Source organism: Dipodomys merriami, unplaced genomic scaffold (assembly GCF_024711535.1).
Source record: "Dipodomys merriami isolate MVZ:Mamm:240054 unplaced genomic scaffold, mDipMer1.0.p SCAF_3, whole genome shotgun sequence".
NCBI classification, from domain to species: domain Eukaryota; kingdom Metazoa; phylum Chordata; class Mammalia; order Rodentia; family Heteromyidae; genus Dipodomys; species Dipodomys merriami.
Genome location: NW_027204492.1, coordinates 91,925,935 through 91,949,338, shown reverse-complemented (window position 1 = coordinate 91,949,338; position 23,404 = coordinate 91,925,935). Strand labels below are relative to the sequence as shown.

Genomic DNA, 23,404 nt, shown 5'->3' with positions numbered 1-23,404 from the left:
GCTGTGATCTTGCTTTGTAGCCCAGGTGAGTGGTATATTCTTGATCTTCCTTGACTTTACCTATAGAGGGTTGGGATTACAGGTGTGTACCACCATATACCTGAGTATGCTTTTGGTGATACTGAGGTTTGAAGTCAGGGCTTTGCACTTGTTAAAGCATTCTACCACTTGAGTCACGCTCCTTGCCCCTAGTTTTTTGTTTTTTTGTGTGTGGGGGGGTCCGGTCGTGGGGCCTGAACTCTGGGCCTGGGCGCTGTCCCTCAGCTCTTCAGCTCAAGGCTAGCACTCTACCACTTGAGCCACATCGCCACTTCCGGCTTTTTTTCTTTTTGCTTATGTGGTGCTGAGGAATCGAACCCAGGGCCTCAGGCATACAAGGCAAGCATTCCACCACTGAGCCACCTCCCCAGCCCCTTGCCCTTAGTTTTTTAAAAAAAACATTTCTTGTCTTAGGTTGTAGATACATGTTTGTTCCTTTTATAATAATTCCTTAGGCTGCATTTTTCTAAAATGTGATGTGCTGTATTTAAAAAGTTAAATTGAGGAGTAATGTATGTGTTTGTTAAGGGAAATTACTAAAACAGCACGTGTTCATATTTAGACATTATGCTGCAGTCATAAAATACTGTATCTATTTACTGGTATAGAAAATGCTTAAAATTAAGTGAAAAGAATCAGGAAACAAACTGTATATACAAATGGAAATGTCAAAAATGTCCAATAATGAACTTTTGTGAATGCCATTACTTTTGTCATAATTTCCCATCATTTCTAAATTTGTGTAAGGTAAGTATATTATAAAAATTATATATTGAAAGCCACTTACAATTTTTATCTTTAACTAAACAATATCTTTAAATAACAAAATGAGCAAAATTTTCATCATGTGAAATTTTTATGTACATAAATGCATTCAAAATTATTTTAGTGGCTTCAAGATTTCATATACTGTACAAAAAAATCACTGGAGTGACTTCAAATGTATTTCTAAAATAGCAGCTTCAGAATACAGTTTAGGAGTTGGAAGCATGAGCAAAAGTAGGTGTCAGATACCAAGTTCGATCCCTGGTCTCAGACCAAAAAAAAAAAAAAAGTAAAAAAATAGTTTGGGTTTTTATTTTTATTTTTATTTTTTGGGGGTCTGGTTGTGGAGCCTGTACTCTGGGCCTGGGCACTGTCCCTCAGCTCTTCAGCTCAAGGCTAGTGCTCTACCACTTGAGCCACAGCGCTACTTCCGGCTTTTTTTTTCTGCTTATATGGTGCTGAGGAATGGAACCCAGGGCCTCATGCATGCAAGGCAAGCGCTCTACCAGAGCCACCTTCCCAGCCCCAAATAGTTTATTTTTTAATGCAACGCTCAAAGCTTAAAATCTGTTGTACACTATAACATCTCAGTCAAGGATTTGTTTTTCAAAATTTTCAACTGATACCCAGATATTATTAATTACTTAATTACTTAAAAACAAAACCCCAAACTTAACATTGTAATCATTTTCACATAATGGCAGTTATATTTGGTCTGAAGATCTAGACATTTATCAACTCAAAATCTAGCTTCCATTTATCTCTTTTAGTTTGTGTAAAAAAATTAATATAGCAGATCTAGGCTAGGTGTGGTGGTACATGCCTGTAATCTCAGATGTTCAGGAAGTGGAGACAAAAGGCTCTATCTGGCTAGAGGCCAGCAGGTGCAAGAAGTTATGGAGATCTTATTTTGATTGTTTTTTTTTTAACTGTATTTTTTTTGTCTTTTCTTTTTTGGTACTGGGGATCGAACCCAGGACGTTGCACTTGCTAGGCAAGCGCTTTGCCACTGAGCTACATCCCAGCCCGGAGATCTTATTTTGAAAACAAATAGAAAGTAAAAGGAATGGGGTTGTGGCTCAAGTGGCACAGTGATCATCCAGAGTTTAATCTCCAGTGCACAAAACAAAATAGCAACAAAAAACCTATTGTCTTGGGAGGCATGGCCCTTGATATCTAAGCATTTAGATCTTGAATTTCAGAAAGCTGTTGTGTACCTAATGGAAAGTGTGGTTCCTGGTACCTAAACTGTGGAAATAAATGTTTTGTTTTTTGTTTTTTGTTTTTTGCTGAACATCTATTTGCTGGGTAAGTAAAATTACACAGGGTACCTATGTAATGAGCCCCAATAAAATCTTTGGGCATGATGTGTAACCAGAAACATTATACAGGTCACAACTCATTGCTTGGAGAGGATCCTTGGAAGCTTGTGCTGAATTTCCTCTGGACTTTGACCTATGAGCCTTCTCTTTTCCTTTTGCTGACTGTGCTTTATATCCTTTTGCTGTAATAAATCACAGCCATGAACAGGACTTTATACTGAGTCCTTTAAGTCCTTTTAGTGAATCATCAGACCTGGGTGTGGTATTAGAGACCATGACACAGGTCTTAAAACTAAAACCAACTAAACATTTTGATATAGTGCATTAAGAGAAATGTTTAGTTTGCTGAATGAATAGTAATCTGTGTCATCATAAAAAGGTAAAAACAAAAGAAATCAGAGAAGACTAGCTATAAAATAATGTATAGATTTTTAAATAAGTTAAATGCTGCAGTCCAGATTTTTACTGCTTGATGTGACAGACATTTTTCCATTAGTGGCCATCTTGCTGGTATGCAATAATTAGTCTGAGCCTATCAGTATAAATGATTTCCACAAACACTCCCTTCCCTATACATAAATATCAGACAAAAAGAAAATAAAGCAAGTCCTAATCTATTAACTCCTTTGTGAGCTTCAAAACCCCAAACTGCTAATATTATTTTAAAAGATACAAACTATTGTTTTCATGTCAGTAATTAAATCCACAGTTAATTACTATAAAAGTCTCCCTGTGGTATATGTAATCATACTATAATAAGGTAATTAAAATTCCTTAGCCAGCCAATTTAGGATTTACAGCTTAACTCAAGTAATAGACACTACTAAAGACAAGCCTGAATGTGTTATTCAGAAATAAAAATTTAATTCTAGAGGGGAGGGGTAATACAACTCATCCTTGTCTTCAAAATTGAACCTGTAGTTTAAAGTACGTTTTGGGGTTAGCAGGGGTTATACTGTGGGGGAGGGACATACAAAGCAACAAAGAAATAATCTTATAAATGCGTTAGAAACAAACGCATGAAAGAAAAAAACATTTGAATACATATCTTAGGGTTCATGCTTTCACTGCATTTGATGTCGGAATAATTTGTGGAGGGGAAGGGGAAAAAGAAGTCGTTTAAATAAGGATACAGGTGGACCCATTGCAACAATGAGAAGTACAAGTTGTCATGTCGAAAACGAACTTTACAACTTTGGTGTGTGTGTGTGTGTGGGGAGGATTGGGTGGGGGGGGGCGGGGGGAAGCTGGGAAGGGATGGGAAGGGGAAACAAAGGAGGAGGCTATAATGCTTGGTAAGAAATGTACTCATTATCTTGCCCATGTAATTGTAACCCCTCTGTTCAGTGTTTTCACAATAAAAAATAAATAAAAAAATTTTAAAAAGTACGTTTTGGCAAAATGTACAAATTTAAGAGTACTCAAAGCAAAGGATATAATGCAGACACATACAGATGTCTAACAAAGTACTATAGGTGTTGGGGAAATGACAATGTAATTTATATGGTATTAACCTATTTTAAAGACCAGTTATCTCAACCTGCCCTAATAGGATCCGCATCTATTCAAACTGAATGTCTAGGGTGGGACCTGGGTATGTGCTTGTCTAACAAATTTCACACAAAGGTTTTCTCACCTAAATTTGGAAATCAACTAGTCTTATATTTTCTAGCTCTAAATTTCTGGTACTGTGAGTTTCTGTATTTAACAACACTTCCAACTTATAAGTTGCTTGTAGTTAAGTGGATATCAACTAGTTCTAAGGATTTCCCAATATTATGCATCATGACTGGGCCACATAATTTATTATAATTAGTTTACAAAGAGAAAGGAGTGTTGATTATATATAGTGTCTGGAAAAGACAGATACAGATACTACATCAAGAAACTTGCTAATAAGCTAAATATATTGTTTTGTTTAGCATCTCTCCATGTAAATAAGAGATGTTTTCAAGCAACCAAGGAAGAACAAAGTTGTATGAGCTGATCTCATTTGTTTTCCCTTTTCTTGTTTACTCTGTCTTGGTATAATGCTAGAAAATTGTGAAAGGACCCAAATCCCTTATAATGATCCCTTATAATGATCCCTTGAATACTAGAGGAATTATATGTAATATAATATATATAATACATAATATGATGTATATAACATATATTATATAATATAATGTTATATATAGATATACATATTTCCCCTAGTATATATATGTGTGTGTATATATATATATATTGCTAGGAACATGGAACTAATTCTGGAGTAGCTTAGTGCAGAAGAAATACTTCACCTCGCCAGTAGGTGGAGCCACGCACAAATATATTAGCATTGCTCTTTGATGCACTCAAATGTTTCAGGTTTGAAACCAAAAGATCAAAGAGGATGCAAAAAAAATGAGCAAAGAGAACTGTTAAGGTGAATTTATAAAATAATGATACTAGAAAACAGTTTAATATATCTATTTTTTTTCTGGCTCTGCTAAGAAATAACTTACTTTAACTGTGAATTTATAATCCACTTACAGATCCCTAGAGCTCCTAAAACAATTCTAAATTTAGAAATCCGCCCTCATGTTCAATCAGAAAAAATGGAATATCACCTGAATGTGACATGTTATCAAGGAATTAGTTTTGATTTAGTTAGGTAAGATAATGGTTTCAAGTTCTTACCCTGTTAGAAATACAAGCAGAAGTATTTATAGGTAAATTTGCTATGATACTACTTTAGAAATCTCCAGGGGGAAAACAACAGGATGGGATAGTTTGAACAGGAACAGCAAAATGTTTTGATAACTGTTGAAACTCACTAACTGCTGTGCTGGCATTCATTATACTATTCTCTCTTTCCATTTGAAATTTCCAAAATAAGAGGTGGAAAAAAATGTTCCAATGGTTTGTAATAAGATTACAATTAGCCCACTGTAAATATCCCACTTTAATAAGGTCTCATCTCTAGGCACAGTCACTGAATTATTTTTATCACAACTGTACCAAACAAAATTGGTTATAAAAATTTCACATAAAACTAAGGAACTGGGCTGGGAAGGTGGCTCAGTGGTAGAGCACTTGCCTTGCATGCTCAAGGCCCTGGGTTCGATTCCTCAGCACCACATAAGCAAAAAGAAAAAAAGCCGGAAGTGGCGCTATGGCTCAAGTGGTAGAGCACTAGCCTTGAGCTGAAGAGCTGAGGGACAGTGCCCAGGCCCAGAGTTCAGGCCCCACGACCGGACCCCCCCCCAAAAAAAAAAAAAACTAAGGAACTAAAACCCAGACTTACTGACATCAATCTTCTCTCTACTACACCATCAGTGAGGCTCCTTTGATACAAAGAGCAAATGTGCAAAATTTAGGCACATGTAAAAACTGTGTTTTCTGTGCTCGCTACCTTATAGTAAATGATTAAACATGCTTTTAATCTTATTACAATAAAAATATAAACAGAAATACATTTCTTGAATAGAGAATAAAATTAAACCAGAAAAGTGATTTGAAAAGAATTAAATTATGTTAAAATGGAAGACATGCTAGAGATCCTTGCTAGCCAAAAATGATACTTTGTCTCTGGCCCCCTTGGATGAATCCAGTCCCATGTTTGTGTTTCTAGTGAGGAATTACTTAGTCTGTGACACAGCCAGCATCATTCATGAGATAAATCGCAACATTAGAGGACTTCTTTACCTAGAGGTAAAATCTGCAACTTTATGGTTCTACTTATGGCCGGCAATGCTGCAATAAATATAAGCATGTGATCTTATATATCACAATCTTTCAAATAACTGAAGACATTGACTAAGCTCTACACATTGACTAAGCTCTACTATTCTGGGGATTAGCAGAACTAAAAAAAAACAACCTAATAAAAGCCAGGTGTGGTTGGAAGCTAGGAAGATTGTGGTTCGAAGGCAGCCAAGACAAAATGTTCACAAGACACCATGTCAATCAATAAAAAGCTGGGCTTGGTGACTTGCACCTAACATCTCAGCTACACAGGAAGCATAAATGGGAAGATTATGGTTCAGTCCAGCCTGGGCAAAATGTAAGACCCTAGTCGAAAACAACAAAAGTAATAGGGCTTAGAACCATGGTTCAAGTGGTGGAGTAATTGTCTAGCAAGCATAAAACTTCTAATCTTTTCAAGAGTTCTTCATACCAGAGGTCTTAGCCTGGTACTCAGGAATGTCTGGGTGTGTGCAAAATCTTTCCAGAGGACACATGAACTAGGATATTTTAAGAAAATCAATGTCTACATCTTCATTTGCCATGACTTGATTTGTCTAAAAATAATACTGTGATCTGCTAGTTTTCCTTTCACATCTCACACAACCTTCTCAAAAGACCAACCACTCCCCTGTCCTGAAAAGCCTGTCTAGCTTCAAAGGCAGCTGGAGAATGTGTAGTTACTGTGGGAGGGAGACACCCAGGGAGTAAAGAGGGGGATGGAAAGGTGTTCTCCTTATTTCATCCAGATTACATATTCATGGCAAAGCCTGATCTATTTTAGGATTTGAAATCAATAGTAAGATGAGTGTCATTGGGATGTCTATTAACACTTCAATTTTATTTGAAAAATGAAGTCAAATTTTCTTCTGACAGAAAATGAGTCTGATTTGGCTGAGAGATTTAACAATGAGGACTTTCTTTGCCATGTAGGTCACATGGCAGACTTTGCTCATAAGCAAAGGAGATACAGGTGCAGCTCCACTGTTGGGAAGGAAATATGTCTTAAAGAATATTTGGGCTGGGAAGGTGGCTCAGTGGTAGAGTGCTTGCCTTGCAAGCCTGAGGCCCTGGGTTCGATTCCTCAGCACCACATAAGCAAAAAGAAAAAAGCCAGAAGTGGCGCTGGGGCTCAAGTGGTAGAGTGCTAGCCTTGAGCTGAAGAGCTGAGGGACAGCGCCCAGGCCCAGAATTCAGGCCCCAAGACTGGACCCAAAAAAAATAAAAGGAAGAATATTCAAGACACTAAAAATGGTATTCTCACAATAAAATATTTTATATACCAACTTAAAAATATGTGAGATGGGTATCTACATTTTCTGAAATTCTTTTTTTTTTCTTTTTTGCTGGTCCTGGGTCTTGAACTCAGGGGCCTGGGCACTGTCCCTGAGCCTCTTTGGGCTAATAGCTAGCATTCTACCACTTGAGCCATAGTGTCACTTCTGGCTTTTTTTCTGAATAGTTTATTAGAGATAAGAGTCTTGCCAACTTTCCTGCCCTGGCTGGCTTCAAACTGTGATCCTCAGATTTCAGCCTCCTGAGTAGCTAGGATTATAGGCATGAACCACCAGTGCCTGACTCTGAAATTTGTTTAGTGGGTTTGCCTGCCAAGATTTTTTAGGCCATGACTCTATGGCAGAATTTCCAGGCTCTTTCCCATTTGGTTATCTCCTTCTGTAAATACTCCGGTGTCCTGCTTACACTCCAGGTGAATGAGCAGTAAAACATCCAGTGGCAGTATGGTTTTGTTTGCATACTATCTCCTTTTAAATTAACATAGCCGAACTCTTCTTTCAGCTTTTTAAAGCTGTTACAAACAACTAACTACAACATTTACACCATCTTCACTTAAGTAGTAACAACTAAATTCTCACCGATTTTGCACTTAGACATTTCAACGAAAGGGTTTATATTAACTGACTGTAAGTTTGCCTTCTTTGTTTCAGTTTCTCATCTGCAAATTTATATATTTTTATTTTTACTACACAAAGCCAGTGTGTTTAATTAGCCTTCTATAGGAGAGTAATTTGAAAAATGCCTCCTTGGGACTCCTGCCTCCTGGTATTCAGGTTCTTACATATTTGAGGTTGATCTATTGATTCATTTCTAATTAATATGGAGAAGCAGTACAGTGCAATTTCTGATATCAGGTTATAACTTGTAAGAGTATGATTTCTGTTTTACACTCTCTCTTAAGCATTCTCCCCTCTGCTTTCCCTCCCTTCCCCATTCCCTCTCTCTTTTTTTGGGGGGGGTTCCGGTAGTGGGGCCTGAACTCTTGTTGTTGTTGTTTTTTTTTTTGTCGGTCGTGGGACTTGAACTCTGGGCTTGGGCGCTGTCCCTGCACTCTTCAGCTCAAGGTGAGCGCTCTACCGCATTGAGCCACAGCACCACTTCCAGGGGCCTGAACTCTTTAGCTCAAGGCTAGCACTCTACCACTTGAACCACAGTGCCACTTCCGGCTTTTTTCTTTTTGCTTATGTGGTGCTGAGGAATTGAACCCAGGGCCTCAGGCATGCAAGGCAAGCGCTCTACCACCGAGCCACCTTCCCAGCCCCCATTCCCTCTCTCTTGCTTGCTTGGTCTGATGAAGCTACTGGCCACTAATGTCACATGGGCCTCTATAAAGAGGCCTCTATGGGAGGGTTCATATGACAAGGAACCAAAGGATGCTTAAGACCAGTAGTTCTTTGGGATCTGAGGCCTATAGTTCAAACAAGCTGAGAGAAACTGAAGACTGCCTAGAATCATGTAAGTGAGCTTGGAATCAGATCTATCCCTAGTGATGCCTTAAGATGACTGTCTCTGGCCAAACCATGGAGATTACCTTGTGAAACATGAACAAAGGACTCTACTAATTTGGGCTCACATTCCTGGTGCACAGAGAGTGAGATAATGCATGTGCATCATTTTAAATCAGGGAGTTCTGGGGTAGTTTGCTATGAAGCAGTGGATAATAACTACACCTCCACCTTGGTACCTTTTGAATATTTGGCAAGTATACCCTCTGTTTAATTTGCCTATTCAAAATCACAGATTAATTTTATACAGAATAGAGATGAAAGGCAAAACCCTGCAGGATACTGTAAGTATCATGCCCACCTTTGATCCTCAGCTCCACCCAGACCTGAGCTCCTTTGTGCTAGGGAGTTCCTACCATACAGCTGGCCCCTCCCTCTCTCCACCCAGACCCACCTGAACTCCCATCTCCCTCACTTCCTAACAACCAGACTCTGCTGCTACCTAGATAGTGGAGGCTGCCATGTGCTCTCTCTCTGGGGCAAATATGGCTCCTCTAATAAACCTTGTAATAATCTTTCTCCTGTGCCTGCCTGCCTGCCTCTGTGTGGTCCCCTGGCATGGATGTGACAGATCCTTTCATTGCTCCTTTCAGATACTGCCCCATAAATCTTTATACAATTCTTTGGACCATCATCCAGCTGTTTATGGATTGCTTACTTATACTGTCCTTGGTTCACATTTTCTTCATCTTACTCACAAAATTCTGTGAGGAACATGTCAAGTAGCTTACTGAAATCAAGACACATTGTTAGCTACAGATTTTCCCTCATATTCCAATATGGTGATGATAGAAAAAGTCTGTTGTTAGTTATTTTGTGTTGCCAGAGAGACTTACTTCACTACATGGAGATCTCTACTCACATCCCATTCCTCTTCTCTAAGAGTCCCCTGGCTAGAGTTGCATATTTGGGGGTTTTGTATCCCTCTGGACTCTAGTTCCTTTTGTAGTCCCTTCTCTCAAGTGTGCCAAAAGTATGAGGGTACCTGATATTACTTCCTTTGCCATTGGGAACCTTAAGATGAGCTAGTGCTTCTTCCTGTGAAACAGATGAGTTCACAACTACTGTTGAAGTTTAAGAGAAACATGTTAGTATTAGCTAAAACCAGCAGTGCTTAAAACTTTACTCCTTAAGAAATTATTATAAATACACACTCACAATTCAAAAACCATGTAAAGCATTCCATCTGAGCTATATGTCTCCAATAACTCTACAATGTGTGGATGTTTCAGCATATGACAGATACTGGCTTCCCGCTTTAGATCTGCAAAACAAACATACAACATACTTCATTAGGTAGGAACAAACAACAATTAGAGTGAATGATGAATGAATGGATGTGATCTATGGCAACATGAAGACTTCTCTAACTAAAGAGATGAAATCCCCCATTAACACTGAGTTTAAGCTTTTACTCCTAAAAAATCATTGACAGTATAATTTTTCACATTTTTCATCAGTTAAAATCTGAGTCAGCTTTAATACTAAGAAATACACTTCTTCATACAAATGAATACATAGTCCGAAAGTAAAATAAATTTACAAATAAGAACTTTGCCCAGCCAGGTGCTGGTGGCTCACGCCTATAATCCTAGCTACTCAGGATGCTGAGATCTGAGGATCATGATTCAAAGCCAGCCCAGGCAGGGAACTCTGTGAGACTTCCAGAAAACTGGAAGTGGTGCTGTGGTCAAGTGGCAGAGTGCTTGCCTTGAGCTGAAGAGCTGCGGGACAGCACCCAGGCCCAGAGTTCAAGCCCCACATCTGACCCCCCTCCCCCCAAAAAAAGAACTTTGCCCAAACTCTTACAATCTCATTGTAGCCTCTCCATATGTCTAACTCTTCCTTGACCTGTTAATAAGTAACTTGATTTACTGTTTTGAATTTTACTTCCTTTTCTTAGTTTTCCTCAAATCATATAAGAATGTATATTCTTCAGCTTAAGATCTAGTATTCACAGACACATCAGAGAAGTTACAAGGAATGGGGAGCAAACACCAGTGTGGTTTAAATATAAAAGGCACTATTACTAGAGTCAAGGTCAGAATTTATTATTTGTTTGTGGTGCTGGGGATGGAACGCAGGGCCTTGTGTTTGCTAAGTAAGCACATTGCTGCTGAGGTACAACTCTAGCCCAGATTTTTTAACATTATCTATGAAATGTGTTGGATAATTCAGTATTTGACCTACTTTACAGTGTTATTTTGAAGAATGAATTCAGATAATAGAGATTAGATTGCTGTGTGAAAATATATAATTCTACTTAGAAATTGAAATAGTTATCATCATCATTGCCACTAAGACAGTGAGGGCTAGGGCATCACTTGTGCTTATGTGCCATAAGATAATCAAAAGATGAGCTTTGGGGCTGGGAAAGTGGCTCAGTGGTAGAGTGCTTGCCTCGCATGCATGAGGCCCTATGTTTGATTCTTCAGTACCACATACACAGAAAAAGCTGGAAGTGGTGCTGTGGCTCAAGTGATAGAGAGCTATTCTTGAGCTGAAGAGCTGAGGGACAGTGAGCAGGTCCAGAGTTCAAGCCCCATGACCAATAAAAACAAAAACAAACAAACAAAAAATGAGCTTTCAGTGTTAACAGTTCTGGGGGCTTTACCTGTTTGCTTTAAAATCCAAGGTGGTAGTCTTATATTTGAAAGTAGAAGGAAGATAAATAGACATGAACTAAGGCTAAGAACAGATGGCACAAAGCAAAATAGGTAACATCATCTTTCTGACTCATTAATTCAATTTAGTCTCATCAACAAGAGCAATGTTTGCAGATAGAACCTGAGAAGACTTGCTTACTTATGGGTACAATGAGGGAAAAAAGAGCAAACTCACTGTGCACCGGTGGCTAATGCCTATAATTCTAGCTACTCAGCAGGCTGAGATTTGAAGATTGTGGTTGAAGACAGTTTGGGAGGGGAAGTTCATGAGACTCTATCTCCAATTAACTATCAAGAAAGCTGAAAGTAGAGCTGTGGTTCAAGTGGTAGAGGGTCAGTCTTGAGCACAAAAGCTCAGGGGGAACACCCAACCCCTGAGTTCAAGCCCAGGACCGGCATACACACACAAAGGAACAAGCTGTATGAAAGCACAGAAAAGGAGGATTGAAAATACAGTATCAAGAAAGTCAAGAGAATGGAGGAACTAAAGGCACATGTGCATGTAGTTGGTGAAAGGTTGAAAGTGAGAAAAGGCTACAAGATTCATGTAAAAATGTCACGTACATTTTGAGTTAGATGAAAGTTTTGTGGAGAGGTACGGGTGGAAGTCAACATGCAGGAGATAATTATCTAAATAATAGAAAATTGTAATTTATCTTACTGGGTTAACTACTCAATATAGTCATTTAATAATCTCAACCACTATCTGGTAGGTACTTTCCTGATGAGGAAACTGAGGCTTGAAAACACCTCAGAGATCACACAGCTGTCAAAGGGTAGGCTTTGGATTCTGAACTGCCTGACTCCAACTCCTCAGTCTTTCCACTCAACTAAAGTAGATGGGTTTGACAGGATAGATGAAGAATCCCATAGTAGAAAAGGAATAGTAGGGTCAAATAAGGTTTAGCTTATCTGCCTGTTATCACTGTGGTTATAAAGAAAGCCATACAAAGACTTCAAGTGGCAGCGATGAGAAGCCTACAGGAACCAGAGTCAGAAAACTGTGCTGATCTTGCCTTTGTCCCTATCACTTACAGGCCCATTGATAATCTCTACAATAAAATGAAATGGGGATGGCAACAGGTGATGTAGTACCTGCAGAGTCTACTAATTAGCTTCAAAGGGCAGTGGTAAGATTCAAATGAGAAGCCAGATGTGAGAGGACCGTGTAGAGCACAGCGCATGGGGTAGGGAACATGGGGTAGGGAACTAAGGAGAGCCAATGTGAGCTGAGGGCTCAGTGTTCACTGCAGAGGAAGAGATCAGAGTCACAGAAAAAAATGCTTCTATGTCCAAAAGCAGTTGGGAAGGCCCTGTAGGAAAGGAGGGGATGAAGCAACTATGGGCTTTGTGCAGAGAAGTCAGACCATGAGGAAGGCTTTTCATGAGGGTGCTGGAGGGCCAAGCTGATCCAGGCAACATCAATCAGATACCTGCACAGTTCTGTCTCTCCTTTCAGAATGTTCTGCCTTCTGTCTCTATAAAAAGCTTAGGAGTTTTATTATTCCTTTTTTATGTGTATCTCTAGCTTGTCATTTTATTCGAAGTCACCCTTTCATAGCTTCTGTTTTCACCTTAGTTACTCCCTTTCCATTCATCTGCCTTGATCAAAAGTATTTTAACTCAAAGTTCTAACACTGGAGTCGTAGAGTAAACAGATTTAGTGTGTGTCACAATGAAACTGGATTCTTTTCCTCTTTTTAGTTCATTTTCTGTTTTGTCCCTTTCATGGAGCCACTGTGTACTTCAGTCTCCACAATCACCATTAGCTAAGTGACAAGTATGTTACACTGAACGCTTGTAAGTACAAATGCATATTCTTAAGACCCCTCCAATTGAGGCATGCATTTCTGCTTGGTAAACAGCTGAACAAGCTCTTGGGTCTAGTCATCACATACCCACACTTCAAACAAAGGCAGAATTTCTGGGGGCCTTGTGTTGAAAGACTAAAGTGATTTGAATGTCACTGGATTTGACATTTCAGGGACTAAAATCAGAACACCAACTGAATAGCACACAACTGACAACATAAAAATATATTTGAAGTGACAGGGACAGGGTTGCAAAAGACATATGACTGTTCTCCATAACTAATATATAAAGTAAATAGACAAAATAGAAAAAAGCCCACATTAAAAATTCCAAATACATTATATGTGCACTCTAATGGTAAATTCAAAGATTATTAAAGCCAAATGATTATTTTAAAATGCGAACATGAATCAAACATACACACACACATACACACACACACACACACACACACACACACACACACACACACACACACACACACACACAGTAAATTCTTGGTATCCTTATTATAGTGTTCCAAGGAGACATCATCGAGGAAAAACAAATGATCAAGATGCCAGAGTTCAGCACTATCCTGCCAATGCTTAATTCATTTTTCCCATAATACTGCCCAGCTTCCACTAAAGATATGCCACTTTCCAGCAAATCTACAATTTCACTTTATCACTTAAATTAAGTAATTCACTTTTGCTTTGCTTTTTGGACATCATTTGCTTTTTGGAGAAACCAATATTCAGTAAAGCTAAAGGCAAGGAAATACTCAGCAGTTCACGAACTGCTAACAATAACCATCAAATGAACTGTGCAATGCATGCATGGGAATTCAAAGTTTTTTGTTTTTAAAATTCCCTCTGATTAAAAAAAATCATATTAGCATATTTACAAGGGGGTTTCATTTTGGTAATTCCACAAATGCATACAATGTACTTTGAACAGGTTCATTACTTCTATTGTATTTCTTAAGCCCCCTTGTCCACCCCTCCCCCACTTTCTAACCGTATTTGATAGGTTTCATTATGCTATTTTTATGGTACAGCAGGGTCAAAAGGTAGATCTATTTCTAAGTCTTAATAAACCTCCACACTGGTTTCAAGACCACCAATACTCTACGAGGGTTCCTTCTGTCTGTTTTCTTGAGGACTGCCATTCTGACCAGGGAAAGATGGGATTGCACTTGTAGTTTTGATTTACGTTTCACTTATGGCTTAAGGGTGTTGAGCATTTCTTTATCTTCTAGCCACTTATATTTTTCTTCTGAGAACTATCTAATTCACTTATTGAATTATTATTTTTTGTTCATTTTTTGAGCACTTTGGATATCCTGAATAATAATACTTTATCTGATTTATCACTGGAAAATATTTTCTCCCAAACTGTGGGTTGTCTCTTCATTCTCATAATTTTTTTCTTTTGTGTGAAAAAAACTTTAATTTGATGCAATCCTCATTTGTCAATTTTTGCTCTTATTTCCTGAGCAACTGGAGTCCTAGTCAAAAAATAAATGCCTATACCTATACCTTCAAGTGTTTTCTTAGTAATTTTCACATTTGAGACCTTACATTAAGATTTTCATTGAAAATGAACTTTACAACTTTGGTGGGGAGGGTGGGGAGGATTGGGTGGGGGGGAGGGGGGAGGCTGGGAAGGGATGAGAAGGGTAAACAAAGGAGGAGGCTACAATGCTTGATAAGAAATGTACTCACTATCTTGCCCATGTAATTGTAACCCCTCTGTACAGTATTTTCACAATTAAAAAAAAGATTTTTTTTGTATAGGGGAGGGAAAGGGATATATTGTTTCTTTTATGTATAGATAACCAATTTTCCGAGTATCATTTGTTAAAGATGCTATCTTTTCTCTAATCTATGTTTTGGGCTCCTTTGTCAAAAATCAGATGGCTGTAGCTGTGGGGGTTCTATTCTGTTCCATTGTGTCTTTTTTGTGCCTGTTTCATGCTGCTTTTGTTACTATGCCTGTAGTCTAGTGTGATACCTCTTGCATTGCTGTTTTTGCTCAGGATTATGTTAGCTGTTCAGGGTCTTTTTGTTTCTCTATGAATTTTAGGACTGATTTTTATTTCTGTGAAAACTGATATTGGGCTTTCGATGGGAATTGCATTAAATCTATAGATTGCTTTTGGTAGTAGAGCCATTTTCTCAATACTAATTCTGCTGATTCATGTGCATAGGAGGTCTTTCTCTTTTCTGGTGTCTTCTTCAATTTCTTTCTCCAAAGTTTTGTACCATTCATTGTAGAAATCTTTCAACTTCTTTCGTTAAGTTTTTCCTGCTTTTTTTTGAGGCTGCTGTAAATGGAATTGTTTTTCAGATTTCTTTTCTCAGACTGTTCACTGATGTTGTATAGAAAAGTTACTTGATTCTTTTTTTTTTATTGTGAACATACTGTACAGAGGGGTTACAATTACATGGGCAAGATAATGAGTACATTTCTTAACAAGCATTGCAGCCTCCTCCTTTGTTTACTCTTCACATCCCTTCCCATCCTCCCCCCACTTCCCCACCCAATCCTCCCCCCCCCACCAAAGTTGTAAAGTTTGTTTTCAACATGACAACTTGTACTTCTCCTTGTTGCAACGGGTCCACCAGTATCCTTAAACGACTTGTTTTTCCCCTTCTCCTCCACAAATTATACCGACATCAAATATAGTGAAAGCAGGAGTTATAATGTGGGGGAGGGACATACAAAGCAACAAAGAGATAATCTTATAAATGCGTTAGAAACAAATGCATGAAAGAAAAAAAACATTTAAATACCTATCTAAGGGTTCATTTTCCTAACATCACATTATCTGACTTTTTCTGCTTGACTCATACATATACTAGATATTGTAAATAAGGGAAACCATGGGACCTATGTTTCTTTGGGCTTGGCTTACTTCACTTAATATAATTTTTTCCAAGCCTTTCCATTTCCTAACAAATGGGGCAATGTCATTCTGATGGAGGCATAGAATTCCATTGTGTATATATACCACATTTACTTGATTCTTGTAATGTCAATTTTATATCCTGCTACACTGCAGATTTAGGAGTTGTTTTGGTGATGGCTTTAGCATTTTTAAAGTACAGGATCATATCTACAAATAGGAATAAATTGACTTCTTCCTTCTCTATCTGTATCCCTTTTATTTTTTTTTCTTTTTCAGTCATGGGGCTTGAACTCAGGGCCTGGTGCTGTCATTGAGCTTTGTGTTCATGGCTAGTGCTCAAGCCACAGTCCATTTCCCCTTTTCTTTCTTTTGTTTGCATTATTGGTCTGGCTAGAGATTCCAGCACTGTATTAAGTAACAATGCCAAAAGTGGATGCTCACTTATCCTGTTCCTTATTTATGGGGAAATGATTTTAAAATTTCTCTATTTAGTACAATGTTAGCAATAAGTTTGTCATCAGAGCCTTTATTATATTCAGGTATATTCCTTCTATTCCTAGTTTCTTCAGAGACTTTATCAGGAAAGGATGCTGAATCTGTCAAAGGCTTTTTCACAACTATTAAGATGAACATGGGATCATCAAGCTATCAAGTTAAAATGGTGCAGCTCTAGATGAATTAGTTTTATTTCCCTTCCAGACTGTGAGTTATTCTGCATTTTTTTTTTGGTGGTGCTAAGGATCAAACTTAGGGCTTCATGAATGCCAGACCACTACTGAGCTACATCTTTCACCTGTGTAATTCTTACATAGGTATTTGCAAATTCAGTCACTTAAAAAAAGTCTAAACAGAATCATATTTTTATCCAAAGCACTTCTACAGAAGGAAATTCTACAGTATCTTTCAATAACCACAATCTATCAATAAATATTGAAATCTGTACTAATTTCACTATTGTTAATCTATATTTCCCATTCACTATGTAGTTTTAAATTATTTTATCTTAATGTACCCAAAAAGCAAAGAATGGCTAACATCCATTATGCAGTTCTTTGTATGCCTCCAAAACTACTGAATGACAGTTTCAATTTTTGTTACTAGACCTCACAATGCAACATTTGAGTTTACTATGCAGTATTTGCCCTTTATAAGGGCTCATTTAATGAATGCAATCACTCTGCGACACCTGTGCTGTTTATCCATTTTACAGAGGAAGGAATTGAGGCCTTGGGCTCATTGTTATAAATAAGTTGCTGAGAATCACACAACTAGTAACTGCAGGGAGCAGAACTAGTAACAAAAGTCTAACGCTCTTTGAATCACAGCACAATGGCTCCTTTGCTGTGTAGTTTATTCATGTCCAGAGGTCCAAGTGCGTAGCAGTGCAAAGGTGATAAAACTGACTTGGCTGACATCATATTCTAGGGTAATGTCACTAGTGATGGCTAAAAACAACATACTAATCTTTCATTTTTAAGGGTACTGAGGATTGAGCCTCATCCATTGTAGGCAAACAAACTACTACTTGAGAGATGCCCCTAGTCCTTCTGTTTTGTACTTTGAGTTTGAATTACCCTGACTTTTGCCCAGAATGGGCTTGAACTTGTGATCTGACCATGTCAGTCTCTAGAATAGCTAAGAGTACACTTAGCCATCAAGCCCAGCTTTACATCCTTATTTTTTATTACTCACATATTTATTATTTATTTCCACACTACATACAGTCATTTTCCTGACAAAATTTTGCAGTATTCTCATTGACTTCCTAGCAATTTCTAGGCTGTATTAGGAACTCAATAGTTAAAACTCACTAAGGCTCCAAATACAAAGAATAGTTTAATGTAGTCCTAGAAATAATTGGGTCCAGTATTAATTTGTTCATTTGAATAAATATTAATAACAAAATGAGTAAATGAAAAACATTATTGACTCAGTATTTTTCCTTGCTGTACTGAAATGACCATATGTTTTAAGAAAAAGATCCAAGCAGAATTCTGAAAAAAATCACAGTAGCAAAATCATATTTTTTTTCTGAGTTCCACCTTTATCTAATAACCAATTTGGAGACTAAAAATCCTCAATGCTTTTGGCAATAATACAGGTCAGGTTGGCTTTAATTAGGGTATCTGCCTATAAATCAGGTAGGTTGACCTTCTCAACTAGTGATGACCAGAAGCCTGGACAGGCCTATACAAGCCTTTAGGTTATGTGCAAACTCATTATTTCTTTGATCTTTTACACATTTTACTACCCTATATATCTTGAACTGGGTGTGTGAGCCACCATGCCCAGCCCTTGCAGGCTTTCATCTATGACTTTTTTGGAAAAGCATATAATATAGCTAATAAAGAACTGAAACCATGAAAGGATTACTTGGGAAAGAATAGATATATTAGAAGTTTCTGACAATAAGTACCCTGGCTTAATATGAAGCAGAATCTGTGTATGGCCTATAAAGTACTGACATTTTTATTCTTCTAGATGCTCCTTGGAGTCATCTTCATACTAGCTACCACTTCTCCACTTGCCAGTGAAGTTGCCAAAACCTGTCCATTCTATTTCTTCAACACCTGTCAAAACTCTCTTCCTTGTACTCTATTACGATACTTTCAGCCTTTACTACATCCTGTCTAAATTACAGTAAATATCCAATGGGATCCTTTGATGTCTGTTTCTTCTTATTCTATTTATTAAAATGTTACCATAATTCAACTTTAAAGCAGAAATTATATTACTCCAAAACCCTTCACTGTGCTGCAGTCCACATAGTGAATATCATAATCCCTCAGTGGCTTGGAAGCCCTCCAAAAATCATTGCAAATCCAACAACTTAAGTGGGGCCCACAGACTTCTTTCACAGCAGAACTGGAACTAGATAGGGACCTCCCTTTTTAATTCCTACATATCTACATTGTTTTCGAGCTGCTTCTTCCTTCAGCCCCTCCAAGCCTATTCTAAGCTGCTCTAAAAAAGTTGCCCAATTTGACACTCCATGAGCTTCCATCTTTGCCTGAGAAGCCCTATTTATTCATCAAAATTCGGCTCCCACTTGGGTTCAAATTTCTCCTTGACAGACTCCCTAGGTGAGGTAGACATACCCTCCTGCAACCTCGCAATAGCTACCACCCATACCTGCCTTGCAATCTCAGCATTTACCAACTTTCTGCTGCTAGTGAGTTACCAAGAATACAGGACTAATTCAACATCATCTTTGTTACACTGATGTCTACCTCTCAGAAAAGGTTTGAAAGAGACCTGGGAGTAAGGCAGCCATCATCATATACTCACTTCTCTATAGTCACCTTTTACTCAGAAGGAAAATGAAGTTCTGTGTAGGAAGGTGACATGTCCAAAGTCACGTGGCTAATTTACAGTCCAATTACAAGATAATCCCAGTTTTTAAATTTCTAATGAAGCAATCCTTCTGCCTCCCCATAATTTGTGGAAAAGGATGCTGAAAGTATCCAAACTTTGAGGCAATATACTCTCACTGGTAAAGGCACACTGATTACACTTCTCAGAATGACCCAGAAATGCCATCTAAATAGAGTAAGGGAGTATGAGATACTATTCTATATATATTGCTACCGTGACTTCAAATGGAAAACTTCAAGGTACTGAATCTTTAAGGTACTGAAAGCTTTAAACAAAAATTATGTATGGCTACTATTTGTATGCCACTGTATAGTTTAGATACTATGAGATTAAAAGTTTCATAAAAATCAAAACAATTTTTGAATTCACTGGTTACCTATTTAGGAGTAATTTGGGGGAGTTAGATGATTACATTTCCAAAAGAACACGGTGTATGAAAAGGGCACATCTTATTTTCTTCCACTAGAGGGAACTAAAGATCATGTTATATCATGTCTGGCAAGTAAAATATCACTAAGATCGGTGGCTAGGGACACATATGATTGGCCTAAATAATGTAACACACTGACGAGAAGATTATTTGCTTTTAACATGACTAACAACAAATATCATCTAACATTTACTGAGTGTACGCTATGAGTCAGGCTCTATTTGGCCAATTTAACCCTCAGGATAGCCTGAAGAAGCAGACAATTCTCATGTTACATATGAAAAAGATGAGGTACAACAGTAAAGTAATCCACTCACAGAACAAACAAGCTTTAGAGCAAGCATTTCCACCCAAGCAATCTGGCCTCAGCATTTACATTTTGAATGCTTTGATATAATGCTGCTTAGGTCTGCAACTGTTCAACTCTCAAGATGAACCTTATAGCTTAACGATTGCTTTGCTATTTCTAAAAAAAATCATAAATTCAACTAAAAAATCAGTAAATTTAACTAACAAACAGTAATGATACTTAAGCCACTCAATTGTTTTTAATCTATATTTTTATTGTAAAGATTCTGTACAAAGGGGTTATAGTTACAAGAGTAAGGTAATGAGTACATTTCCTATCAAGCATTGTTACCTTCTCCTTTGTTTTTCCCCTACCATCCCTTTCCTCCCCACCTCCCCAACTTCTCCCTCCCCCGCCCCCGAAGCTGTAAAGTTCATTTTCAACAGTGTCTTGTACATCTCATTGTTACAATGGGCCAACCTGTATCCTTATTTCAGCATTTTGTGATTATATTTTTGTCTTTTTTTTTCTGCTTATGTGGTGCTGAGGAATCGAACCCAGGGCCTCAGGCGTGCAAGGCAAGCGCTCTACCACCGAGCCACCTTCCCAGCCCCAGTGATTATATTTTTGAAAAAAGTATCTTCCTATTAAGACTCAGAATCATTAAAACAAAATTATTAAGCAGGGCTTTGGCTATTCAAAGAGCTTAGGGAGGCACCTCCCGAGGAGAGACAAAGTTCTCTAATGATACGGGAGGGAGCTCAATCCAGAAACCCCAAATTAGACACCAAACTCTGTGGATGGTTCAAATTCCTTATCTAAAATAGAGTAGTATGTACATATAACATATACCTTATATCATCCCTAGATTACTTGTAATGCCAAATACAATGTACACTAAGTGTAAATAGTTGTTACACTGAATTGTTTGTGATAATGACAAGCAAAATGGTCTGTACATGGTTAGTGCAGGCAGTTGTTTTCTCTAATATTTTCAACCCACACCCTGTTGGGTAAATTTTCAGATGTGAAACACACAGCTATAGAGGGCTGGCTATTTAGCAGGCTAAAATTTAAAAAAAAAACAATCATTAAAAAGCTCTGGAAAGCCAGGCACTAGTGGCTTGTGCCTATAATCCTAGCTACTCATGAGGCAGAAATGAGAGGATCGCTGTTCAAAGCCAGCCCAGGCAAGAAAGTCTGTGACACTCTTATGTCCAGTTATTCCCCAGAAAACTGGAAGTGGCACTGTGGTTCCAAGTGGTAGAGTGCTAGCCTTGATCAAAAAGGCTCAGGGACAGCACAAAGGCCCTGAGTTCAAGCCCCACCACAGAAAAAAATGAAATAAAACAAAACAAAAACAAGCGGTGGAGACTGATCGACAGGCTTACCACAAATTAGAAACATTTATTCAATAACATTTGTAGAAACGTGATTAAAGATTACAACAGGAAGCTGTGGCAATGGAGAAAGAGACTTTACAGGGAGCACACCACAGTTCTGTCTTGCAGAGGAAATGTTCTAAGGGCCTTAGTAGCTGAATGATGGACAGATCAGCTCCTTGATAAAGAAGAGCTAGCTATTCAGGCGGATTTGGCAGCAGTTGAACACTGGCAGATTTTATTTTCTAGGTCTGTGCTATGGAAGGCCTCAATTGAGCAGGTGACAGGAGCCAATAGCAATAGTAATAGCCATTCCCTACCCTCAACTCCAAGTAATTACAGAGCATTCAAGTAAGGAAGCGGGTACAGTCTCCCTTTTCTACATAGCTCTGAGTCACAAGAGAGCTACAGAGATGAACTTGGCAGCTGAGTGGCAGCCCCCATCTCCCTTAACTTCCTCAGGCAGAAGAACTATTCCAAGTATGTTCAGATGCTCTGAACACTGGTAGATACTCAGAACTGATACAAGAGCCAGGAGGGGGCATCAGTTCATATTATATATTCCTCACAACACACAGCCCCTACTTTTAATGAATGCAACCCTCACTGTGCTCCTGTATAATGACACCAAAGAATGAAAACCACAGTGAACTGGTCCCTGTTTATATGATTTTTATGTGTGTGTGTGCTGGTCCTGGGGCTTGAATTCAGGGTCTGGGTGCTGTCCCTGAGCTCTAAGACTAGTGCTCTACATTTAAGCCACAGCTCCACTTACAGCCTTTTGGTGGTTAATTGATGATGAGTCCTATGCACTTTCCTGCCTAGGCTGGCTTCAAACCACAATCCTCAAATCTCAGCCTCCTGAGTAGCTAGGATTACAGGTAAGAGCCACCTGTGCTCGGCCAACCCTGTTTATATCTTTATCATTGGCGTTTGCTATTTCCAGAAAGTTCCTAATGAGGATAACTATGTGACCAGATGGGATTATAATATAGAAAAACCTAGGAAGGGATAATTAGAGATCCATATAATATAATGGATATATAAGGCATTTGGTTCAGGAAATCATAGTTGAATTATATGAGTGAGCCGGTATTTCCATTTTAACACAGTAACCTGAATGTATACATTTCTCTGATATGACTTGAAGTCTAATATTTCAATAAATACATTAAAAAAGCATAGTTCTATAAAGATAAAGAGAATGAGACAGGAGGCAGAAATATGTTGGACAAGTAAACAAAATCTGAAATGGTGGAAAATTTCAATTTCTGTATAACCCTAGGTGCAGCACTATGAGTCCATTACTGCAATGCTATCAGTACCTTGCTTATTACAAGCTACAATCAGTTAGTGGCTAAGAACATCAGTAATAGTAAAGCAGGTACATTCCTGTCTGATATAGGACTCTGCTACTCCCAATAGGAGGTCAAAACATACTTCAAATGGCACCTTAATCTAAGAATTTCCCTACCCAATCTTCCTTTATTTCTTCCCTTTCTCTTTCAAAGAAGTCAGACCTGCATAACCTGTCAATGGCTCTCTCAGCCTCCTAGGGCTCTTTACCCATTTGTTTTTATTTTTACTCTCATATAGTTTTCCAATACATTTCATGTACATCTAATCCTCTCTTGACAGCTGCTTTCAGCAGAGAACCTGAACTAAGACACCAAGCCTGCAACAAGGCAAGCCAAGAGGAAGCTAGCTGATATACCTATCAAAACACTCCCAAGAAAGAGTCAGAATTAGGAAATACCAGGCATTTTAAAGGAAATGGTGCTTATAAAGAAGATAATAAGAGGATTGGTTTAACTTTTCCAGGAGCAGTTTGATAATAGATATCCTTTTTTTATATTACATAAAATAAGAGATGGGAAGGGATGGGAAGGGGAAACAAAGGAGGAGGCAACAATGTTTGA

General features: G+C 38.2%; 1 protein-coding gene across 13 annotated transcripts in view; it reads right to left on the bottom strand.

Annotated features, from left to right (window-relative positions):
- Cask (calcium/calmodulin dependent serine protein kinase) overlaps window positions 1-23,404 on the bottom strand; it is a 347,639-nt gene that overhangs the window by 192,024 nt on the left and 132,211 nt on the right. For all 13 annotated transcript variants that reach the window (XM_070040601.1, XM_070040608.1, XM_070040597.1 and 10 more), the window contains exon 3: window positions 9,797-9,902. In XM_070040601.1, coding sequence (XP_069896702.1) covers window positions 9,797-9,902 — 106 coding nt within the window. The remainder of the gene's footprint in view (window positions 1-9,796; window positions 9,903-23,404) is intronic.